Source organism: Chelonoidis abingdonii, chromosome 6 (assembly GCF_003597395.2).
Source record: "Chelonoidis abingdonii isolate Lonesome George chromosome 6, CheloAbing_2.0, whole genome shotgun sequence".
Lineage (NCBI taxonomy): Eukaryota > Metazoa > Chordata > Testudines > Testudinidae > Chelonoidis > Chelonoidis abingdonii.
This window is the reverse complement of record NC_133774.1, coordinates 28,154-51,580: the sequence shown is the minus strand read 5'-3', so window position 1 is coordinate 51,580 and position 23,427 is coordinate 28,154. Positions and strand designations below refer to the sequence as shown.

Here is a 23,427-nt window from a genome sequence, read left to right as displayed (position 1 = left end):
ATCCGAGGGTGCTGAGGGAGTTGGCTGATATCATTGCAGAGTCATTGGCCATTATCTTTGAAAACTTGTGGCAATTGGGGGGAGGTCCTGAACAATTGGAAAAAGTCAAATATATAGTGCCCATGTTTAAAAAAGGAAAGAAGGAGAATCTGTGGAACTACAGACCGATCAGCCTCACCTCAGTCCCTGGAAAAAAATCATGGAGCAGGTCCTCAAATAATCCATTTTGAAGAACTTGGAGGAGAGGAAGGTGATCAGGAACAGTCAACATGGATTCACCAAGGACAAGTCATGCCTAACCAACCTGATTGCCTTCTATGATGAGGTAACTGGCTCTGTGCATATGGGGAAAACATGGACATGATGTACCTTGACTTTAGCAAAGCTTTTGATATGGTCTCCCACAGTATTCTTGCCAGCAAGTTAAAAAAGTATGGATTGGATGAATTGACTATAAGGTGGATTGAAAGCTGGCTACGTCGTCAGGCTCAATGGGTAGTGATCAATGACTCAATGTCTAGTTGGCAGCTGGAATCAAGTGGAGTGCCCCAGGGGTCTGTCCTACAGCCAGTTTTGTTCAATATCTTCATTAATGATCTGGATGATGGGATGGATTACACCCTTGGCGAGTTCGCAAGTGACACTAAGCTGTGGGAGAGGTAGATGAGCTGGAGGGTACGGATAGAGTCCAGAATGACCTAGACAAATTGGAGGATTAGGCCAAAATAAATCTGATGAGGTTCAACAAGGGCAAGTGAAGAGTACTGCACTCAGGATGGAAGAATCCCATGCACTGCTGCAGGCTGGGGACCGACTAGCTAAGCTGCAGTTCTACAGAAAAAGACCTGGGGATTACAGTGGGTGAGAAGTTGGATATGAATCAGCAGTGTGCCCCTTGTTGCGAAGAAGTCTAATGGCATATTTGGCTGCATTAGTAGGAGCATTGCCAGTAGTTTGAGGGAAGTGATTTATTCCCTGTATATTGCACTGGTGAGGCCACATCTGGAGTACTGCGTCCAGTTTTGAACCCCCACTACAGAAAGGATGTGGCTAAATTGGAGAGAGCCCAATGGAGGGTAACAATGATTAGGAGGCTGGGGCACATGACTTATGAGGAGAGGCTGAGAGAACTGGGGCTATTTAGTCTGCAGAAGAGAAGACTGAGGGGGGATTTGATAGCAGCCTTCAACTACCTGAAAAGGGGTTCCAAAGAGGATGGAGCTAGGCTGTTCTCGGTGGCAGATGACAGAACAAGAAGCAGGGATCTCAAGTTGCAGTGAGAGAGGTCTAGGTTGGATATTAGGAAACACTATTTCACTAGGAAGGTGGTGAAGCACTGGAATGGGTTCCCTAGGGAGGTGGTGGAATCTCCATCCTTAGAGGTTTTTAAGGCCGGGCTTGAGAAGGCCCTGGCTGGGATGATTTAGTTGGTGTTGGTCCTGCTTTGAGCAGGGGGTTGCACTGGATGACCTCCTGAGGTCTCTTCCAACCCTAATCTTCTTTGATTCTATGATCTCTCTCAGTTCCTTCTTTCCACTGTGGCAGCGAGATGGAATCCAGCTGGTGTCTCACCCACTACACCTTAGCTCGGGCTTGAACACCTCAAAATCTTCTGAGTATCCTCAGAACAACCTATCACCGTAATCTGTTCTATTACTTGCTTCACTCACTCACTCTCGCTCCCCTGTACAAAGAACTAAAAATGTGGGACTCTATAAACGCAGATGTTTTTAGCCTTGCCCATCCTCTGGACTAATTCCTCTAAATGATAGGCACAGCAAGTGTGTGTTCTGCTTAGGAGAATCCCATATCCTAAGCAAGTGCTTGGTCTGCCTATCTTTCTCCACAAGGACTGTCAAGTCCTAAGATACACCTCCTGGATCAGATAGAGCCAGGCTTTTCTGGAGCAAAGACTCTTCTAATGCTCAAGCCCACGTTATCCAGCAATCAGTCAAGGAGGCAGGGAACTCTGAAGACCTCCTCAGAGAAAAATGATGCTGAGACAAGACCTGGTGCCGGCATTGACATTGGTACTGGCAGTCCCTCTAGTACTGAAACCACTAAGAGTCTTGACACTAGAGTTGATACCTCGGAAGTCGAAGCAGAGTGCAACAATCGGTTTCTCTGAGCACTGGAGTGGGAGTTGAGAGGGAGGTTGGTATTCTCTCAGAGGCACAAGAAAATGTTAGGGAAACAAGCTGGCCAGGTCCTGCATGATATTGACGACTGTCAAGAAGGAGCAGACTGTGATGGAGCAGGCTCCGCTGGGTCCAGTACCAGCAGTATCCCTGCCAATGTCAACTCTGGCTCTGGCAGAACAGACTCAGAATGCACAAATACTGACACAGATCTTGGTACTGACAGCACTCTACCAACAGCATCACCTATGGAGGAGGTGTGCCATTCCTCTCCATCCCCAGAGCACACTTTTCTTGTTTCCCCTTCAGTGTTCCCTTTAATTTTTTACATACATGTGCAGAATTAATTTTGTTGTGTGCACCAATATGGAGGTGATGCATGGGGCTTAGAGGGAACTTAGCTCCCCTCTAAGTTCCATGAGGGCTGCCACTGAGAAACCCAAGGACTTCTACAGAGCTCAACCACTGATCCAGCCAGCAACCCAGGGAAATAAGGGAAAAGGGGAAATAAAAACAAACCAGGAAACTACAGACCAGTTAGTGTAACTTCTGTGCCAGGGAAGATAATGGAGCAAGTAATTAAAGAAATCATCTGCAAACACTTGGAAGGTGGTAAGGTGATAGGGAATAGCCAGTATGGATTTGTAAAGAACAAATTGTGTCAAACCAATCTGATCGCTTTCTTTGATAGGATAACGAGTCTTGTGGATAAGGGAGAAGCGGTGGATGTGGTATACCTAGACTTTAGTAAGGCATTTGATACGGTCTCGCATGATATCCTTATCGATAAACTAGGCAAATACAATTTAGATGGGGCTACTATAAGGTGGGTGCATAACTGGCTGGATAACCGTACTCAGAGAGTAGTTATTAATGGCTCCCAATCCTGCTGGAAAGGTATAACAAGTGGGGTTCCGCAGGGGTCTGTTTTGGGACCGGCTCTGTTCAATATCTTCATCAACGACTTAGATGTTGGCATAGAAAGTACGCTTATTAAGTTTGCAGACGATACCAAACTGGGAGGGATTGCAACTGCTTTGGAGGACAGGGTCAAAATTCAAAATGATCTGGACAAATTGGAGAAATGGTCTGAGGTAAACCGGATGAAGTTCAATAAAGACAAATGCAAAGTGCTCCACTTAGGAAGGAACAATCAGTTTCACACATACAGAATGGGAAGAGACTGTCTAGGAAGGAGTATGGCAGAAAGAGATCTGGGGGTCATAGTGGACCACAAGCTAAATATGAGTCAACAGTGTGATACTGTTGCAAAAAAAGCAAACGTGATTCTGGGATGCATTAACAGGTGTGTTGTAAACAAGACACGAGAAGTCATTCTTCCGCTCTACTCTGCGCTGGTTAGGCCTCAACTGGAGTATTGTGTCCAGTTCTGGGCACCGCATTTCAAGAAAGATGTGGAGAAATTGGAGAGGGTCCAGAGAAGAGCAACAAGAATGATTAAAGGTCTTGAGAACATGACCTATGAAGGAAGGCTGAAAGAATTGGGTTTATTTAGTTTGGAAAAGAGAAGACTGAGAGGGGACATGATAGCAATTTTCAGGTATCTAAAAGGGTGTCATCAGGAGGAGGGAGAAAACTTGTTCACCTTAGCCTCTAATGATAGAACAAGAAGCAATGGGCTTAAACTGCAGCAAGGGAGATTTAGGTTGGACATTAGGAAAAAGTTCCTAACTGTCAGGGTAGTTAAACACTGGAATAAATTGCCTAGGGAGGTTGTGGAATCTCCATCTCTGGAGATATTTAAGAGTAGGTTAGATAAATGTCTATCAGGGATGGTCTAGACAGTATTTGGTCCTGCCATGAGGGCAGGGGACTGGACTCGATGACCTCTCGAGGTCCCTTGCAGTCCTAGAGTCTATGAATCTGTAAACCCATTGGCCACTGATACATATACAGGATGCCACCAGGGCCCTATTGTGGCTTATCTTCACAAGCCTCAAGGAGCTGGTGCCTGCCATCATGGAGGAGGAGAAGATCCACTTACTCAAGAGGCTTTCCTAGCAAATCTGTCACTGTAGCGCCAAAAGGAGCAAGATTCAGAAGTGTGCCAATATCTTTTGTCACTTCCTAAGGATCTTTCTTCATCTTTGCTTGATAAGACGGTAGATCTGGCACTGGATGATTTCAAGGCTTTTCAGGAGTTCCTTGCACAGATTTCTGACACCTTGGCGAAAGAGACTGCAGTCATCTCTGAAAAATCCTACAAGTTATTTGACATTTTCTGTTGACTCTGCCCACCCTCCCTGTAAATGAAGGGCTCCTAGATCCAGTGAGAACTCTGTGGTAGACACCAGTCATTATAACACCAACATCAAAACTAATTGAGAAATGGTACCTACCAGTTACCCCCTGGAGGTTTGAGTACTTTTATACCCATGCCAACCCTGGCCCCTAGTTGTCTTGCCTGTTCAAGAGAAGTCAAGTTCTATCAAGAGCATACCAAAACACAAATATCCCAAACATTTAGATCTTTTTGCAAGAGAACTGTACTCATTGGCTTTACTTCAGTTGAGGGTGGCCAACTACCAGGCCTTACTGGGCAAATATGATTTGACTAGGGACAGCATGATGCCCTTTGTGGCTAAGGTTGCTCAGGAGAGCAGAGAGGAGCTAAAACACATAACACAGGAAGGGCAAGTGCTGGCCAAAATAGTCTTGACAACAGCGGATGCCTCTGATATCATGGCCAGGTCCACAACCACTGCAGTGACCAGGCAGAGAGAATTGTGGCTTCAGAAGTTGGGTATCCCCCAAGAGGTACAAGCCACAAATGAGAACGTGCCCTTTGAGAGCTTTATTATTGCACAAGAGGACTGATTGATCTACCTACACTGACTTGAAATTGTCTAAAGTAATTTTGCATTCCTTGGGAATCCTCACCCCTCCATTCTAGTGAAAGGTGTCCCATTTGTTATAATAATTGACGCCTAGCAGGCGTACATTAATTGTTAGCCTAACCAGTGAAAAGTAGTTAAAGGTTTATGAATTGTTATAATGATCTGTTGTATAAAACTCTGTAAGAAAAGATATGAGAGGGAGACAGACTGATTTAATTTAAACGAAGAGTCTACTGATAGTGCTCAAGTACTGTGTTAAGAGTATGATTGGTGTAAAAGAAGAGCAGAAATCAATTAACTACAATTAGTGTGTTGGAAATATGGCCTAATTAGTTGTAAGAATAATGAGGATGACTTATTCTACTCATTGTCTTTTGCGGGTCTTTAAAAAAACTTTGGGGAGAGGAGAGAAAAGAACGTTTTACCATTATCATGGCTGTGGCAAAAGGATTGTTGCTATGACACCAGACCTTAATCGTCACGTATCACCACTGAAGTATCATCGCTGCACCAGTGAGGATCCCAACATAATATGTTTGAGATCCTGCTCTGTCTTCCTCTCCCTTTTGTGATCCTTTCTGCCTTCTGTCTCTTGCTCTAGGCTTTCCACCTGATCCTGAAATCAGCTGCACTGCATGGTATCAGTGTGGTGATAACAACATAGAAATGTAGGACTGGAAGAGACCACGACAGGTCATCTATCCAGTCCCCTGCACTGAGGCAGGACAAAATATTATCTACCCCATACCTGACAGATTAGACAATGACAAAGATTCCACAACCTTCCTAGGTAATTTGTTCTAGTGCTTAACTATCCTTGCATTTAGAAAGTTTTTCCTAATTTCTAACCTAAATATCCTTTGCTCAAATTTAAGCCCGTTACTTCTCGTCCTGTCCTCAGTGGTTAAGGAGAACAGTTTTATCATGCTCTTCTTTACAACAGCCTTTCATGTACTTGACTACTATAATCATTTCCCCCCGAGTCGTCTCTTCTCCAAACTAAATAAACCCATTTTTTTTTTCAATCTTTCCTTGTCAGTCATATTTTCTAGACCTTTGTTGCTCTCTTCTAGACTTTCTCCAGTTTATCCACATCTTTCCTGAAGTGTAGTGCCCAGAACTGGACACAGTACTCCCGACTGAGACCTTATCAGCTCACAATGATATACACCTTTTTCGTGGGGGCAATATTTTTACATTGTTGACTCGTATTTAGTTTGTGATCCACTATAAACCCAGATCCTTTTCTGCAGTACTCCTTCCTAGGTAGTTACTTCCCATTTTGTATTTGTGCAGTTGATTATTCCTTCCTAAATGTAGTACTGTGCACTTTTTCTTAGAACATATGAATGGTCATATTGAGTCAGACCAGAGGTCCATCTAGTCCAGTATCCTGTCTTCCGACAGTGGCCAATGCCAGGTGCTCCAGATGGAATGAACAGAACAGATAGTCAAGTGATCCATCCCGTTGCTCATTCCCAGCTTCTGGCAAACAGAGGCTAGGGACACCATCCCGCCCATCGTGGCTAATAGGTCCATCAGTGGCTATCATCCAGTCTTGGCCTTCACAACATCCTCTGGCAAAGAGTTCCACAGATTGACTGACTGTGAGTTGTATGAAGAAATACTTCATTTTATTTGTTTAAACTTGCTGCCTATTAATTTCATTGGGTGACCCCTGGTTTTTGTGTTTTGAGAAGGAGTAAATAACACTTCCTTATCTACTTTCTCTACACCAGTCATGATTTTATAGGCCTCTATCATATCCCAACTTAATCTGTATTAAATTTTATCCTGTTTATTTCAGACCATTTCTCCAGTTTGTCTAGAGCATTTTGAATTCTAATCCTGTCCTCCAAAGTCCTTGCAAACCCCCTCCACAAGTTTAGTATCATTCACAAGCTTTATAAGTATATTTTCTATCCCATTAGCTAACTCATTTATGATGATATTGAATAGACCCAAACTCAGGACAGATCACTCAGTAATCCAGTCATTTGATTGCAAGAGAGGGTCATGGGAACCCTACCCTTTCTTCCTTCATATGGGAGGGGGCATAAGGGGGCCTGTGCCATCCCAATGGACAATGCTAGCCACAACAAATTCTCTCACATGCGTAAGGTCCATGCACACCTGTAATGTAATCTGTGGCTCTCAACAGCTTGAAGAACCCAGTTACTGTAGGGTAAGTAAATGTTCTTTTCTAGGGATCCTGCTCAAACTACTAAAATATACTGCTTCTTTCTGGTACTTCAGACCTATGTTTCATCTTTGCTTGGACACACACAGGAGCAGGTGAAGAAGAATAAGGCATTTTGCCGGTTTAAGAAGCTTCAAGAGTCTCGACCTGAGTTCCTGGGATGGCAGTTGGAGGATCTGCTCCCTCTGCCACTGCAGAGGCTCCATCAGTAAGGAAGCAGCCTTGAGCCTTCAGATGTCATTTTAGCACCAAGATTAGCACTAGGTGCTAGGAATCAGAGGTGAAGAGAGGGGACCCCATGGAACTGTACTCTGTTGCTGGTGGACAGAGGTAGAGTGGCAGTAGTGACCCCAGGTCAGAACATTCCATTGCAGTCCACACAGATTCCAAGATGTGTGCGTGATGGGGATACAGGGAGGTAGGCAGCTGTCTGAGGTCTCTCCAGATTGTGGAAGGACATTCAGTGGCACAAGCTCTTGCCTCCTGAACAATTCTCAGATTGTAGTGGTGCTTGCCACAGGGTCTCCCATGTGGGATGCTGCAGGACTCCTTCACTGAGTATGCCAAATTTTGAGGGGAGATAATTGGATTACTGGTTGCTGTGACTGGTGGCTCTAATCTTATCTAATCCAGATTTGAGTGGGTAGGATCTCTGTCTTTAAAGCATCTGACTGAGACTTGGCAGCTGGACAAGAAAAAATTGGCTGACGTTGGTTCACACCAAGTTGGTTCACGCCAGCAGAAGTGGTGCCATTTTATAAGTTCTGTGTCTGCCCACTCTTTATATGGATTGCTGTCTCTGGGACATTCTGTATCTCCCTTCTAAAACCATGCAGGTGCAAACAGGCGATGGAGGCACAAGAGAGCCATAGAACCTTCTGTGGTTGTTCAGAGACCTTTCCTCTTATTTGATATCTGCCACAGTAATCCAGGTTTCCTTTAAGAGCAGCCATCCTGATGTGCAGGAAGAAGGTTGTTTGCATGTGGCGATTTGGAGGGTAATTTAGCTTGGGGGAGCCCTGGGGAGGTCCAGATGTAGGGTCTTTGCTGAGACTCAGTTTGAGTAGTACACTTATAGTTCCTTTGATGCTGATAGGTAAACAAAGCATCTGATGGGGAGGGCATTTCACTTGGCCCCGGGCATCCCTCAGTCAGGGAGAGGGACTCCATAACACTTTAGTCTCCTGGACCATGATGGTGACTATAGACATGAGATGTAGGAACATAGGAACTGACACTCTGGGTCAGATCTGAGGTCCATCTACTCCAGTAACTTGTTTTCGACAGAGGCCACTGTCAGATACTTCATCTGTAGTATGCAGAGGCTGGATAATTTGCCCACCACATTGGATCTTGTCCTCTACTAGTTGGAGATTGGTTTAAACCTGAAGTGTGATGATTATTATTGCTTTTGAAATGTTTATCACTACAGTAATTCCTCACTTTATGTTGTAGTTATGTTCCTGAAAAATGGGACTTTTTTGCAAAACGGTGTTAAGCAAATCCAATTTCCCCATAAGAATGAATGTAAATGGGGGAGGTTAGGTTCTAGGGAAATTTTTTTCCCAGACAGAAGACATTATATACACATACAGTATAAGTTTTAAACAAACAGTTTAATATTGTACACAGCAATGACTGATTGTGAAGCTTGGTTGAGATGGTGGAGTTAGAGGGTGGAATATTTCCCAGGGAATGCCTTGCTGCTAAATGATGAACTAGCTGCTTGCCCCTCCGGTTCTAATCCCCACAAGGAGGGGCTGCTTTTCGAGAGAATCCTGCAAGCAGTGGCCAAAGCAGGCAGCTGCCAAACAACATTATAAGGAGCATTGCCGAACTTTAAATGAGCATGTTCCCTAACTGATCAGCGATGTAACAATGTTAACTGGGATGACTTTAGGTGAGGAATTACTGTAATTATTATTAGGATAATTGATATTTTTGTTATGCATATGTGTGAAATCTCTTTTTGAATCTTACCAAGTTCCTGGTCTACATGGGTCAGGAGAAAAATGGTGTATGTGGGGAGAAGGAGGGGGAACTGACTGTCTTGAGGAAGGGGAAGTGCTTCAAGACTCTGACTGATTAGTCCTCCCTTTCCAAAGGCTGGATCTTTCTCATCCCTTGTACTATCAACGGTAGGAGATTCTGCTGATGGTGACTGTACGTGAAATGTGACTTTATCCCATCTGTCTTAGATACAAGCACTTGTTCAGAGACCTGATGGAGAACACCAGCCCGGATAGTGTGGAGTTCCAGTACCTTGCAAGTATGATGTGGATTCCAAACCTTGTTCTGGATTATTTCCTTGGATGATGATGATTATTTAATGGAGATACCCTATCTCCTAGAACTGGAAGGGACCTTGAAAGGTCATCAAGTCCAGCCCCCTGCCTTCATTAGCAGGACTAAGTATTGATTTTGCCCCAAATCCCTAAGTGGCCTCCTCAAGGACTGAGCTCGCAACCCTGGGTTTAGCTGGCCAATGCTCAAACCACTGAGCTATTCTTCCCCTTTGCTGACAATGATCAGATTTTAATAATCTCTCTGACTTCAAACCCTTTTTGGTGATGAGCTCTAGTAGATTACTATTTCTTTCCTCCTTCTCTCTCTTCTCCTCTTACCCCCCACCCGACCAAATACCCTGGTTTCCTGAAACCTGATGGGATTAGTAGCACATTTGGAATGTTAAAATCAGTGGTTATAACCTTTTTAGGAAGGATCGAGTGGGCAAAAGGGGAAGGTGAGTGACACTCTGTCAAAAATGGCATTACCTGTTTCCAAGTCACTGATAACTAAGAAGAAAACAATCTTGAATGCTTATGGATCAATGTCCTAACAGATAAAACACAAGACTAGGGTATTAGCTGATATCTGCTACAGACCACCAATCACACGAGGGAACAGTGTGACCACCTCCTTATGCACCAATTAACAATATGTAGAAGAAAAAAACTGATATAATGGGGGACTTCAATTTGTATAACATACTTGGGGTCTCATGCTGCTAGTCTTAAAACACCCTTCGGATTTCTAAACATTATAGATTTCCTAATTCAAAAAGTGTTGCAGCCAACACAAGTGAATTCTATATTAGGTCTTATCCTTCAGATAAAGAACCGATCACAGAACTAAAAATTAATGTAGCTTAGATGCAAGTGATCATGATGTAATTGTGTTTATAATATGCAAGCTGAATAAAGTCTAGACCAGTTTCTATACATATACACTCTCTCTCTCTCTCTCTCTCTCTCAGTTCTTTAATAGGACCAATTTAAAAAAAACTGAAAACAGTCATGAGCCAAATTATCTGTGATGAAGAATTTAATCAGAAAAATGTGAATGCTCATTGGGAATCATTTAATAACATCTTATTAGATGCCCCAAAAAAACACAGTTGAGGAAGAAAGCTATGCTGGTTAAAAAACAAACATAGTTTAGAGAGACATTGAAGGCAGCTACAAAAAAGTTATATATAACAAATGGAGGAACAGACAAGTTGATAGTAAGGAATATATATTGGAAGTTTAGTAAAAAAATTGATAATGGCACCAAAGGACACAAGGAGAAATCTATGGCTAGGAAAGTGAAGGACAATAAGAAGTTTTAAAATACATCGGAGACAAAAAGAATCCTGACAATAGTATTTGTCCATTATCAGATGGAAATGGTAGAATTATCAATAACACAGAAAAGGTAGAGGGATTAATAAATATTTCTGTTCTGTATTTGGGGAAAAACAGATGATATCGTTCCACCATATGGTGATAACACTCTTTCCATTTCACTAGTATATCTAGGGGATGTTAAACTGAAACTGCTAAAGTTAGATATTTTTAAATCAGTAGGTCCAGATAATTTGTGTCCAAGAATTGTAAAAGAGTTGGCTGAGGAGCTTGCTGGATCATTAATGTTGATTTTCAGTTGGAACACTGGAGAAGTTCTAGAAGACTGAAAGAAAGCAAATATCGTAAAAAACGGGTAAAAAAAAGGGTAAAAAACGAGATGGCCAGCCGGACGTTGATCCCTGACAAGATAATGGAACGGCTGATGTGGGACTCAAAAAATAAAGAATTAAAGGAGGGTAATATAATAAATGTAAATCAACATGGGTTTATAGAAAATAGATCCTGTCAGACTAACTTGATGTCTTTTTTTTTTTTGTATGAGATTACAAGTTTGGTTGATAAAGAGAATAGTGTTGACATAATATACTTAGATATCTGTAAGGTGTTTGAGTTGGTACCATATGACATTTTGATTAAAAAACAGAATGGTAAAAAATTAACATTGCTCACATTAAACAGATTAAAAACTGACTGATAGGTCTTAAAATGTAACTGTAAATGGACAGTCATTATTGTTTCCTGTGGGGCCCTGCAAGCCTCAGTTCTTGACCCTATGCTATTTAACATAATTATCAATGACGTGTAGGAAAAGAAAATCAACCCTGTTGAAGTTTGCAGGTAGCCCTCAAATTTGGGGAGCGGTATATGGACAAGAGGACAGAGTGATCTAGATCACTTGGTAAACTGGCCACAAGCAAACAATGTGGCTACATGTAAATGTATATATGTAGGAACAAAGAATATAGTGTATACTTACAGGATGGGGGACTCTATCCTGGGAAGCAGTGACTCTAAAAAATTTTTGCGGGTCTTGATTCATAATCAGCTGAACATGAGCTCCCAATGTGACACAGTGACCAAAAGAGTTAATGCAACCCTGGGATCCATAAACTGGGATGTTGAGGAGGAGTAGAGGGGCTATTTTACCTCTATTTGGCAATGGTGTGACCGCTGCTGGAATACTGCGTCCAGTTCAAGAAGGATGTTGATAAATTGGAGAGGGTTCAGAGAAGTGCCACAAGAAATGATTGAAGGATTAGAAAACTTGCCTTATGGTGACAGACACAAGGAGCTCAATTTGTTTAGCTTAACAAAGAGTCGATTGAGGGGTGATCTGATCAGTCTAAGTACCTACACAGGGAACAAATATTTAATAATGGGCTCTTCAGCCTAGTTGACAAAATGATCCAGTGGGCCATAAGGTATACTCCTCCACAGCTCTGCAGTTCCACATCTCTTAACTACTGGACTCTGCTAGTGAAGTATTACTTTCATAACTATGGAAGCTATGGATCTGCCATAGGACAAACAGCAGCACTTCCAGGCCCTGGTGGAGGAAGGTCACCTGATGGCCAAGGTCAGCCTCCAGGCTGTGGTGGATGCAGCAAATACATCCGCCCACTCCTTTGCCACAGCTATCATCATACAATGAGAGTCCTAGCAGCAGTCCTCTGGCTTCCCCAGGAAGATACAGACCATCATCCAGGACCTCCCACTTCGAGGACAGTTTGTTCTCAGTGAAGACAGAGGAGTCCCTTCACACTCTGAAGGACTTTAGAGCAACACTCTTGTTCTCTTGGGAAATACATCCCAGCTCCCCATCAAAAGCAATCCAGTTCTTCGAGTGATTGCTCATATCCATTCCAGTCAGGTGTGTGCGCGCCGCATGCACGTTCGTCGGAGAAACTTTTACCCTAGCAACACTCGGCGGGTCGGCTGGGTGCCCCCTGGAGTGGCGCCGCCATGGCGTCGGATATATACCCCAGCAGACCCGGCCACCCTTCAGTTCCTTCTTACCGCCCGTGTTGGTCGTTGGAACAGTGGAGTGCGGCTTAGCTGACCTCCACTTTCCCTAGCTACTCGTAGTTCTTCTCATTGTTGTATCCATAGTTGTTGTTAATTGTTCTTATATATATAGTTAGTTAAATTTAGTTATAGTTCATAGTTATAGTTTGTTAGTTAGTGATTGTTAGCGGGGTTCGGGGAGTAGCCGCTTCCCCGCACCCGGTGCCGGAGCTCATACCTGGCTCACCGGGTTTCAAGCAGTGCTCGGCCTGTCACAGGCCGATGCCAACAGGAGATCCCCATGACTCCTGTTTTGAAGTGCCTCGGGGAATCACACTTATCTGCTAAGTGCTCAATTTGCAGGCTTTCAAGCCAAGAACTAAGAAGGAGTGGGACATCAGGTTAAAGCAGCTCCTCATGGAAACGGCCCTGAGACCTTCACCTTTGGCACTGAGCACGAGCCAGCCAGTGAGCAGAGGCACCCCTACGGCACCGGACCTCACCAGTACGCCTAAGGACTCCCAGCACTGGCCACGAAATCGACTCCATGCCGCTCCCTCTCCCCGAGGTCGAAGAAGGTGAAGGCTCAGACGGCTCCGACAACACCCGCGTCGCAGCCAGAGACTACGCCTAAGTCGGACCGCCTGGCACCAATACCTGCCGTGGCACCGCCTAAACTGGCACCGTCGACTCCAACCCCGCGAGGGCCGTTGAGTCCGGCGCCTGACAGCTCTCCGGCACCTGCCGTGGTAGAGCTCACTTTACCATCTACACCGGAGATGTTTTCTGTGGCGAGAGACTTGATTGCCATCACCGATGCGGCACCGTCCCTACCCTCGGCACCGCCGGTGCGGGTACTCCAATCCATGGGCAAGCCGACCCTGACCAGACCGCCGTCTATCGGCTTAGCGGATCGGCACTGCTCAAGGTCACGATCCTGCAGATGCTCCAGGTCGAGACGACGCTCCCGCTCTTGACGACGCTCCCAGTCCCGGCACCGGTCGGACTCGTGGCACCGGTTGAGCTCGCGGCACTGGTCAGTCTCTCGCTCTTCGACCCGCTACTCGCGGTACCGCTTTAGTTCCTGGCACCGACCCAGGCATTGTACCTCCCGGAGCCGATCACGCCATGGAGACTTGAGATCCCGGTCGACCTCCCGGCACCGGTCCGGTCGCAGGTCCCAGTCTCGTTCTCGGTATCGCTCTGAGTACCGGCACCGGTCCCTGCGATCGAGGGGTGCGAGATCCATCGGGACTTTGGCTCCAGGTTTCTCTGCTCCTCCATGGCCGTCCAGACAGATGTCGGTATCCTCCCATGCGGACAGCTATTACGACCGGGACCGTGATACGGAGGTGCTTACGGGGGTTTTTCAGGACGGCCAGCCTCAGGACATGGGACCTCAACAGTGGTCCTTTTGGACACCCTAGGCATACCATCAAGCCCAAGGTGCTCCTCTAATCCAGAGCCGCTGTGCTGCCTCAGAACATCGGGCAACAGAGGCCACCATTACCCGCTCCACCCCAGCTGAGTCGGAGAAGCAGACGACCCATCCTCCGGACTCCCCGGGACCGCTGGAGCAGGAACCGTCCCAGGAGCAAGAGGCCATCCAGGACCCTCTCATTCCCGGGGTATCATCCTCCTCTTCCCCGGATGAGGCTGTGGCAGGGACCTCATCATCAGGGCCCCCGTCGATAGACCTCAGGGCCCATCAGGACCTCCTTCACAGGGTGGCTCTCAACATCAACCTCCCAGTGGAGGAAGTCCCGGAAGTCGAAGACCCCGTAGTGAGCATCCTGTCCGTGGATGCCCCCACCCGGGTGGCACTGCCGACACCCTATGGCAGTCTCCAGCCTCCATTCCACCTACGGCAAAGGGAGTCGAGAGAAAGTACATGGTACCCTCTCGGGGGTATGAGTACTTGTACGTTCATCCTCCTCCCTCCTCATTAGTTGTCCAGTCGGTCAACAAAAGGGGGTGCCATGGCCAGCAGGCGCCTGCCCCAAAATCCAAGAAGGCTAGGCGGATGGACCTCCTGAGTCGTAAAGTGTACTCAGCGGGGGCCCTACAGCTCCGAGTGGCCAACCAGCAGGCTCTACTGAGCCGATATAACTATAACACCTGGGCAGAGATGGGTAGGTTCACCGAACTGCTGCCCCTGGACTCATGCCAGGAATTCGCTGTGTTCCTGGAGGAAGGAAAGAAAGTGGCCAGAACCTCTCTCCAAGCCTCCCTAGATGCGGCCGACTCGGCAGCCAGAACTTTGGCCTCTGGCATCACCATGAGGCGTATCTCCTGGCTCCAGGTCTGTAACCTTCTTCCTGAGCTTCAGTACACCATTCAGGACTTACCCTTTGATGGCAAGGGTTTGTTCTCAGAAAAGACTGATCCCAGGTTGCAGAGCCTGAAGGATAATAGGGTCATCATGCGCTCGTTGGGCATGCATACCTCCGTGACCCAACGTAGACCCTTCAGACCCCAACCTCACCACCCGTACTTTCCACCTCGGAACAGACAGGACCACAGTAGGAGGCGCAGGCTGGGTGGCTGTAGACGCCAATCCGGTCCCCCAGGGGGCCAAAACCACAGGCCCTGTAAGGCACCACTGGGGCCTAAGTCCAACTTTTGAAGGTGCACCTGGGGACGGCATACCAGTCTCAAGACAGGATCCTTCCCCTCCTTTTTCCAACTGTCTCTCCTACTTCCTCCCGGCGTGGTCCCAACTGACTTAGGACCTTTGGGTTCTACGCACGGTGAAGCAAGGATACCACCTCCAATTTGCTTCATCCCTGCCCTCCCGCCCCCCATCCCGGTCCCTCTTCAGGGACCCCTCTCACAAGCAAGTCCTCTTACAAGAGGTACAGTCTCTCCTCTCCGGGGAGCCATAGAGGAGGTACCATTGGTCGAGAGGAGAAGGATTTTACTCCCGCTATTTTCTGATTCCCAAGTCCAAGGAGGCCTCAGACCTATCCTAGACCTGCGAGGACTCAACAAATCAGATGCTCAAGTTGAAGTTTCCGCATGGTCTCCCTGGGAACTATTATCCCGTCCTTGGATCCTGGAGACTGGTATGCCGCCCTCGACATGAAGGATGCGTACTTCCACATTGCCATCTTTCCACCACACAGGAAGTACCTTCGCTTTATGGTCAACCACCAGCACTTCCAATTTACGGTCCTCCTCTTCGGCTTCTCCACGGCCCCAAGGGTGTTCACGAAGTGCATGGCCGTCGTCACCGCCCAACTCCGCCGGCAACAGATACATGTGTTCCCGTATCTGGACGACTGGCTCATCAAGGGGACCTCCCAGACTCAGGTCCGACAGTATGTCGGCATGATCACGGACCTATTCTCCCGGTTGGGGCTGCTCCTCAACCCCGAGAAATCCACTCTGGTCCCCACACAAAGGCTGGACTTCATAGGGGCAATGCTAGACTCCACTCAAGCCAGGACCTACCTGCCTCAGCCCCGCTTCCAGATGATCGTATCGATCATTCGAGGTCTGCAGGCCTCCCCAATCACCTCGGCTCACACCTGCCTCGGCCTACTGGGACATATGGCCACATGTACTTATGTGACCAAGTATGCCAGGCTCCGCATGCGACCCTTTCAAACATGGCTCCATTCGGTCTTCCGCCCGGGCAGGGACCCTATAGACGTCCTGGTGACAGTTCCCCCGAACCCCCTCCGCTCCTTGATTGGTGCCTAACTCCATCCCTGGTATGCACAGGGATGCCGTTCCATCCACCGCCTCCGTCGCTGGCCTTAACGACGGATGCGTCATCCCTCGGTTGGGGGGGCTCATCTAGGTCACCTTCGTACCCAGGGCCTTTGGTCGTCCCAGGAGCTGACGCTCCACATAAACATCCGGGAGTTGAGAGCAGTCCACCTAGCGTGTCAGGCGTTTCAGCAACATTTTCACGGCTGTTGTGTATCTGTATTCACGGACAACACAACGGCCATGTACTATATCAACAAATGGGGGGACCCGCTCGTCTCCCCTGTGTCAAGAGGCTGTTCAACTCTGGGACTTCTGTATAGCCCACTCGATAGACCTGGTGGCGTCCTTTCTCCCAGGGGTTCGGAACACTCTGGCGGACTGGCTGAGCCGATCCTTCCTCTGTCACGAATGGTCAATAAGGCCGGACGTTATCCATTCGATCTTCCAGAGGTGGGGATTTCCCCTCATAGATGTGTTCGCCTCCTGCTCGAACAGGAAGTGCCAGGAGTTCTGCTCCTTTCAGAGTCTCTCTTCGGGGTCAATCAAGGATGCATTCATCCTGTCATGGAGGCACCACCTGCTATATGCCTTCCCTCCGTTCCTTTTGGTGCACAAGGTCCTGTTGAAGCTCTGCAGGGACAAAGCGCATCTGGTCCTGATCGCGCCTGCGTGCCCAGACAGCACTGGTACACCACCCTGCTAGATCTGTCCATAGCCACTCCAGTTCCCCTCCCTCTCCTTCCAGACCTGATCATGCAAGACCACGGCAGGCTTCGCCACCCAGACCTGCAAGCCCTCCACCTCACGGCGTGGCTCCTGCATGGCTAAACACAGCGGAGTTCCGCTGTTCCGCTCCGGTATAGCATATTCTCCTCAGTAGCAGGAAGCCTTGCACTCGCTCTACATATCTGGCGAAGTGGAAACGCTTCTCTTGCTGGTGTAAAGCACAGGACGTTGCTCCCTCGGAGGCCTTGATTCCCACGGTCCTAGACTACCTCTGGTACCTTAAGCAGCAGGGCCTGGCAACATCCTCTCTGAAGGTGCACTTAGCGGCTATATCCACTTTCCATCCAGGCGAGGGTGGTCACTCCGTGTTCTCCCACCCCCTGGTCTCTCGGTTCATTAAGGGCCTAGAGCGCCTCTATTCCCTGGTACGTCGCCCTGCCCCTACCTGGGATCTCAGTTTGGTCCTAAACAGACTAATGCACCCACCTTTTGAGCCCCTAGCGACTTGTTCGCTCCTGTACCTGTTGTGGAAAACAGTCTTCCTGGTGGCCATTACATAGGCCAGGCGGGTCTCCGAGCTTCGAGCGCTCATGGTGGACCTGCCGTACACTGTCTTTCATAAGGACAAGGCACAGCTGCGACCTCATCCGGCGTTCCTCCCTAAGGTAGTGTCTGCCTTCCATACCAACCAGGACATCTTCCTCCCGGTCTTCTTTCCGAAGCCCCACTCTTCTCGGCGGGAGCAGCAGCTACACTCCTTAGATGTGTGCAGAGCGCTTGCTTTCTATATTGAGCGGACGAAGCCCTTCCGGAAATCTCCCCAGCTGTTCGTGGCAGTCGCGGAATGGATGAAAGGTCTACCAGTCTCCTCGCAGAGAATTTCCTTTTGGGTGACAGCATGCATCCGCATATGCTATGACCTAGCTCATGTCCCTTCGGGACATCTCATGGCGCATTCTACCAGAGCTCAAGCTTCATCAGCTGCCTTCCTGGCCCACGTGCCTATCCAGGAGATATGCCGTGCAGTGACCTGGTCATCGGTCCACACCTTTACCTCACACTATGCTCTGGTCCAGCAGTCTAGAGATGATGCAGCCTTTGGCACAGCGGTTCTACACGCTGCCACATCTCACTCCGACCCCTCCGCCTAGGTAAGGCTTGGGAATCACCTGACTGGAAGGGATATGAGCAATCACTCGAAGAAGAAAAGACGGTTACTCACCTTTGTAACTGTTGTTCTTCGAGATGTGTTGCTCATATCCATTCCAAACCCACCCTCCTTCCTCACTGTCGGAGTAGCCGGCAAGAAGGAACTGAAGAGTGGCCGGGTCGGCTGGGGTATATATCCGGTGCCATGGCGGCACCACTCCAGGGGGCGCCCAGCCGACCCACCGAGTGTTGCTAGGGTAAAAGTTTCTCCGACGAACGTGCACGCGGCACGCACACACTTGACTGGAATGGATATGAGCAACACATCTCGAAGAACAACAGTTACAAAGGTGAGTAACCGTCTTTTATGCTCCTATGGCACCGTACCAGGTCACCTGCCCTCAATATCAGGAGCCCGCACAATGGTGCTCTCAGTCACAGTGTCCATGACACAGCCACCGCCACTTCTCTGCAGCACCACGGCATCCACCAAATTGACAGTTTTGATGCGCATGTTGAGACTTGCAAGCCCCCCACATCACCATCCTCAACCCCCCAACCTTTGGGGGCCATCTTGCCGTATTTGTCCATGATTGGGACAAGATCATCACGGATTGTTGGGTATTAGAGATCATGCAGCACGGTTACTCAAATTGCTTTCCCCTCCCGCTGCATGCCTCCTGCCCTTCCCAGATGCCTACTGGGAGTCTCTCTTATTGCAACCTCCTACAACACGAGGCAGACACCCTCCTTGAGAAAGGCACAGTAGAACTGGTGTTTAATCCCTTAGTCAGCAAAAGCTTCTACTCACCATACTTTTTCATTTCTTTCTTGATCTCTGATTACTCAATACATTAATCATAAAAAACAAGTTCTATATGGTGATGCTCACTTCCATCATCCCCCTACCTTTCCCAGGGGTCATGGTTCACAGCTCTCAACATGAAGGATACGTATTTCCACACTGACATCTGCCCAGTCCACTGCAAGTTTCTTTGCTTCTGCATGGGCATCGACGACTACCAGTTCAGAGTCCTCCCCTTCGGCATTGCAACGGCCCAAGGGTCTTCACCAAAGTCTTCACAGCTCAACTAAGGTGGCTGGGGTACTCACTGAGATGACATCAGCCATCTACGCTCTTTGTTCTCTCCTCACCACTCTTGGTATCTGAATCTACAGGGAAAAATCCATGCTCCTCCCAGCACAGACACTTCATCAGGGCATGCCTGGATTCCATAGTGGCTCAGGCCTTTCTCCCGGCAGGCCATTTCACCACCCAGACAGCAGTCCTATGTCGCAATCCACACACCACGGTGTGTCGCTGTCTCTGCCTCATTGGCCACATGGCAGCCTGAACCCATGTGACACTGCATGCCCGCTTGCACATGGGCTGTCTAAGGTTGTGGCTCCTATCTGTCTGCATGCTCCACTTCGACCACACTGATTGATTGTCCCAAGTCTAGTCCAGGCCTCTCGTCTGGTGGACCGACCCTTCCAAAGTGATGATAGGCATCGCCTGCCCCACTCCCATCCCAACCACCACCCTCACCACGGATGCCTCCGTGGCTGGTTGGGGTGCTTACCCTGGATGGTCATGCCATCCCAGGGGCTTGGACTCAGCACAAGGCCCACATGCGTATCAATATCCTGAAGGTGTGGGCAATCTGCTTTGCCTGCCTTGTGTTCCTGCCCTTTATCCAAGCATGCCAGGTTCATCTCCTCTTCGCCAATACCACCGCAGCAGCATACATAAATAGGCGGAGGGCACCAAGTCCTGGTCACCCAGTGTGGAGACCATCTGCTTGTGGAACTGGTATATCTGCCACAATATCACACTCTGTGTGATGCAGCTCCCAGGAATGCAGAACTCTCTGGTGGACACATTCAGCCGGATCTGGTACCTCAGCCACAAGTGGAAGCTACACAACCTCACTCTCTGCTGCCTCTGCCATGCCTAGGGCACCCGTCACCGGGACCTTTTTGCCACTTGCAAAAACTGCAAGTTCCTCTTCTACTGCTCCCGAGGGGCCAACAGGCATGATTCCTAGGTCAATGCTCTCATCTTTCTGTGGCAAGGTGGCCTCCACTACACCTTCTCCCTTCAACCCCGATTCCCAGGGTACTGCGCAAGATCCAACACGATTGGGCCATGGTCCTGTTAATAGCCCCATTTTGGTCCCAACAATTCTGGTTTTCCAGACCTGCTCAGACTCTCCACCCGTCCCCTAATCCACCTCTCCACATTGCTGGATCTCTTCACCCAGGACTGAGGCAGAGTCAGACATCCCTGCCCAGACCTGCTTTGTCTCCCCTCCTGGCTTTGGATGGTGCTTGCATGTAGACATTGTCTGCTTGACATCAGTGTAGCACATACTTAACCACAGCAGAGGAGCTTCCACATGGACATTCTACGCAGTGAAATGAATGCATTTCAGCTCCTGAGCGCAACACTGCTATCTTCCCCCTCAGTGATATCTTTCATTTCTACTGTCCTGGACTGCCTTCTGGAACTTATGATCTCAGGCCTTGCCATCAGCTCCCTCTGAGTCCGCTTAGCAACACTTAATGCCTTCCTCCCACTGGTTGACATCCACTCAATGTTTACCCCCTACCCCCTTTCTGAAAAGGCTGACAAATAACTTCCCATCTGGCCTTAAACCTACTATCCCCACCCTGAGACCTCAAATATGTACTCTCTGCCCTCATCAGATCTCCCTTTGAGTCCCTGGCCATGTGCTCCCTCTCATACTTACCCATGAGGGTCATCTTTCTCATTGCCATCATTTCCACTAAGTGGGTCAGCGAATTGGTGGCCACAATGGCCGACCTACCATATACAGTATTCCATAAATACAGAGTTTCATTGTGCCTTCACCCTAAGTTTCTTCTGAAAGTGGTCTCAGAGTTCCATCTCAATCAGTCCATTCACCTCCTGGTCTTCCATCCTAAGCCACATGTCTCTACAGGGGACAGGATCCTGCACTCATTGGACGTCTGCCATGCACTTACGTTCTGCCTTGACAGGACCATGCCTTTCATACCTTTTTTTGTAGGCATTGCGGTGAGGTTGTGAGGACAAGCCCCCTCTTCACAGCACATATCAAAGTGGGTCTCTACATGCATCACAGAATGCTGCAGGCAGGCTAATACCCCGTTGCCCGGCAGGATTACAGCCCACTCCATGCAGAAACACGCGACCTGGCACTCCATGCATACCTGCCCCACTCACTATGCCATCACACGGGGGAGCAGTAGAAGATACAGCCATCAGCCATGCCATCCTGCAGTTGATGATACTACTTGTGTCTTCACCCCTGTTTCTAAGCTGATCACTACTGGTACTCACCCACATTTGGAATACATATAGGGACTGTCACTTGAAGATAAATGTTTTGTTTCTGGGTTACACCTCTCAAATAAATTAACATTAAGACTAGACGTGTGTAGATGGCCCATTAAGGACACTTCACTCTATCATTGGGCCATAGAAGAAACTCATCTTTCCCAGATAACTTTCCCAGAGGATGCCTTAGACACCAAGGGACCAATGGCTAACCCCTGTGAGTCAGCAAACCATGTAAGGACTTGATATGCTTATATGACCCTGGCTCCATCTTGGGCTAGTAACTTTCCACAAACAGGAGCTGTGGACTTCGTTTAAGACAGAGGATATAAAAAGACACCTGAGACAGCTCCATTTTGTCTTCATTTCCTGCTTCATGTTTCTGGACTGGATTACTAACAAGGAAACTCTAAACAAGGACTGATAACCCTTAATCTGTCTGGGTAATTTCCTGAGAGACTTTTGCAAGCTAGCAGTTTATTCCACCACTGCTACAAACCTGATATAAGGACTTTGCAATCAATTGTATGTATATGATTCCTTAGCCATTTATAACTTTTTCTTTTTCCTTTCAATAGTAAATCTTAGACTTAGTTATTAAGGATTGGCTGTGAGCATGTATTTGGACCTATGGACGTGTCCAATATCTTTGGAACTGGTAGAACTTTAAGTATGGTGAATAGAGTTTTCAGTAACCCCTCACTATATCAGACTTCGTTGTCTAGATGGGAGCCAAGAGTTGGAATATCTAAACGGAATTGGGTTTGGTTTCTTATTAACCAGTGTGGCACTACAGATAGCTCTCATTACTGGATTGGTGACTCTAATTACAGACTAAATCACCAGTTTTGGGGATTATGGGCCCTATTTCTTGCAGTCTGCCCTGAGTGTGGCATTCATAGTATATCAGGGTTGGAAGGGACTTCAGGAGGTCATCCCCCTGCTCAAAGCAGGACCAATTCCCAACTAAATCATCCCAGCCAGGGCTTTGTCAAGCCGGACCTTAAAAGCTCCTAAGGAAGGAGATTCCATCACCTCCCTTGGTAACCCATTCCACTGCTTCACCACTCTCCTAGTGAAAACGTTTTTCCTAATATCCAACCTAAACCTCTCCCACTGCAACTTGAGACCATTACTCCTTGTTTTGTCATCTGGTACCATTGAAAACAGTCTAGATCCATCCTCTTTGGAACCCCCTTTCAGTTAGTTGAAAGCAGCTATCAAATCCCCCCTTCATTCTTCTCTTCTGCAGACTAAACAATCCCAGTTCCCTCAGCCTCTTTACAATTTTTCCACATCCTTCTTATAGTGTGAGGCCCAAAACTGGACACAGTACTCCAGATGAGGCCTCACCAATGTCAAATAGAGGGGAATGATCACATCCCTCAATCTGCTGGCAGTGCCCACTATATCAGTCTACAAATGGCCGTAGCCTTTCTTGGCAACAAGGGCACAACTGTTGACTCATATCCAGTTCTCTGAGTCCACTGTAACCCTACACGGTACGTTATGGCAAGAATTACTTCCTAGCCATTCGGTCCAGTATCTAACAATGAATGGGATTCTTGCCGTCCTATAAGTAGCATGGACTCTGCACTGTCCTGTGGAAACCTTCATCACGGTTCCTTTTGCCAAATCCGTGCTATTTGTCTAGGTCCTCTGT

At 47.7% G+C, this 23,427-nt stretch overlaps 1 protein-coding gene across 1 annotated transcript in view; it reads left to right on the top strand.

Moving 5' to 3' along the window:
* The window catches only part of ARHGEF39 (Rho guanine nucleotide exchange factor 39), a 65,310-nt gene that overhangs the window by 26,925 nt on the left and 14,958 nt on the right, over positions 1-23,427 (top strand). Inside the window, exons 5-6 of the mRNA XM_032791036.2 lie at positions 7,286-7,404; positions 9,395-9,465. Coding sequence (XP_032646927.1) covers positions 7,286-7,404; positions 9,395-9,465 — 190 coding nt within the window. The remainder of the gene's footprint in view (positions 1-7,285; positions 7,405-9,394; positions 9,466-23,427) is intronic.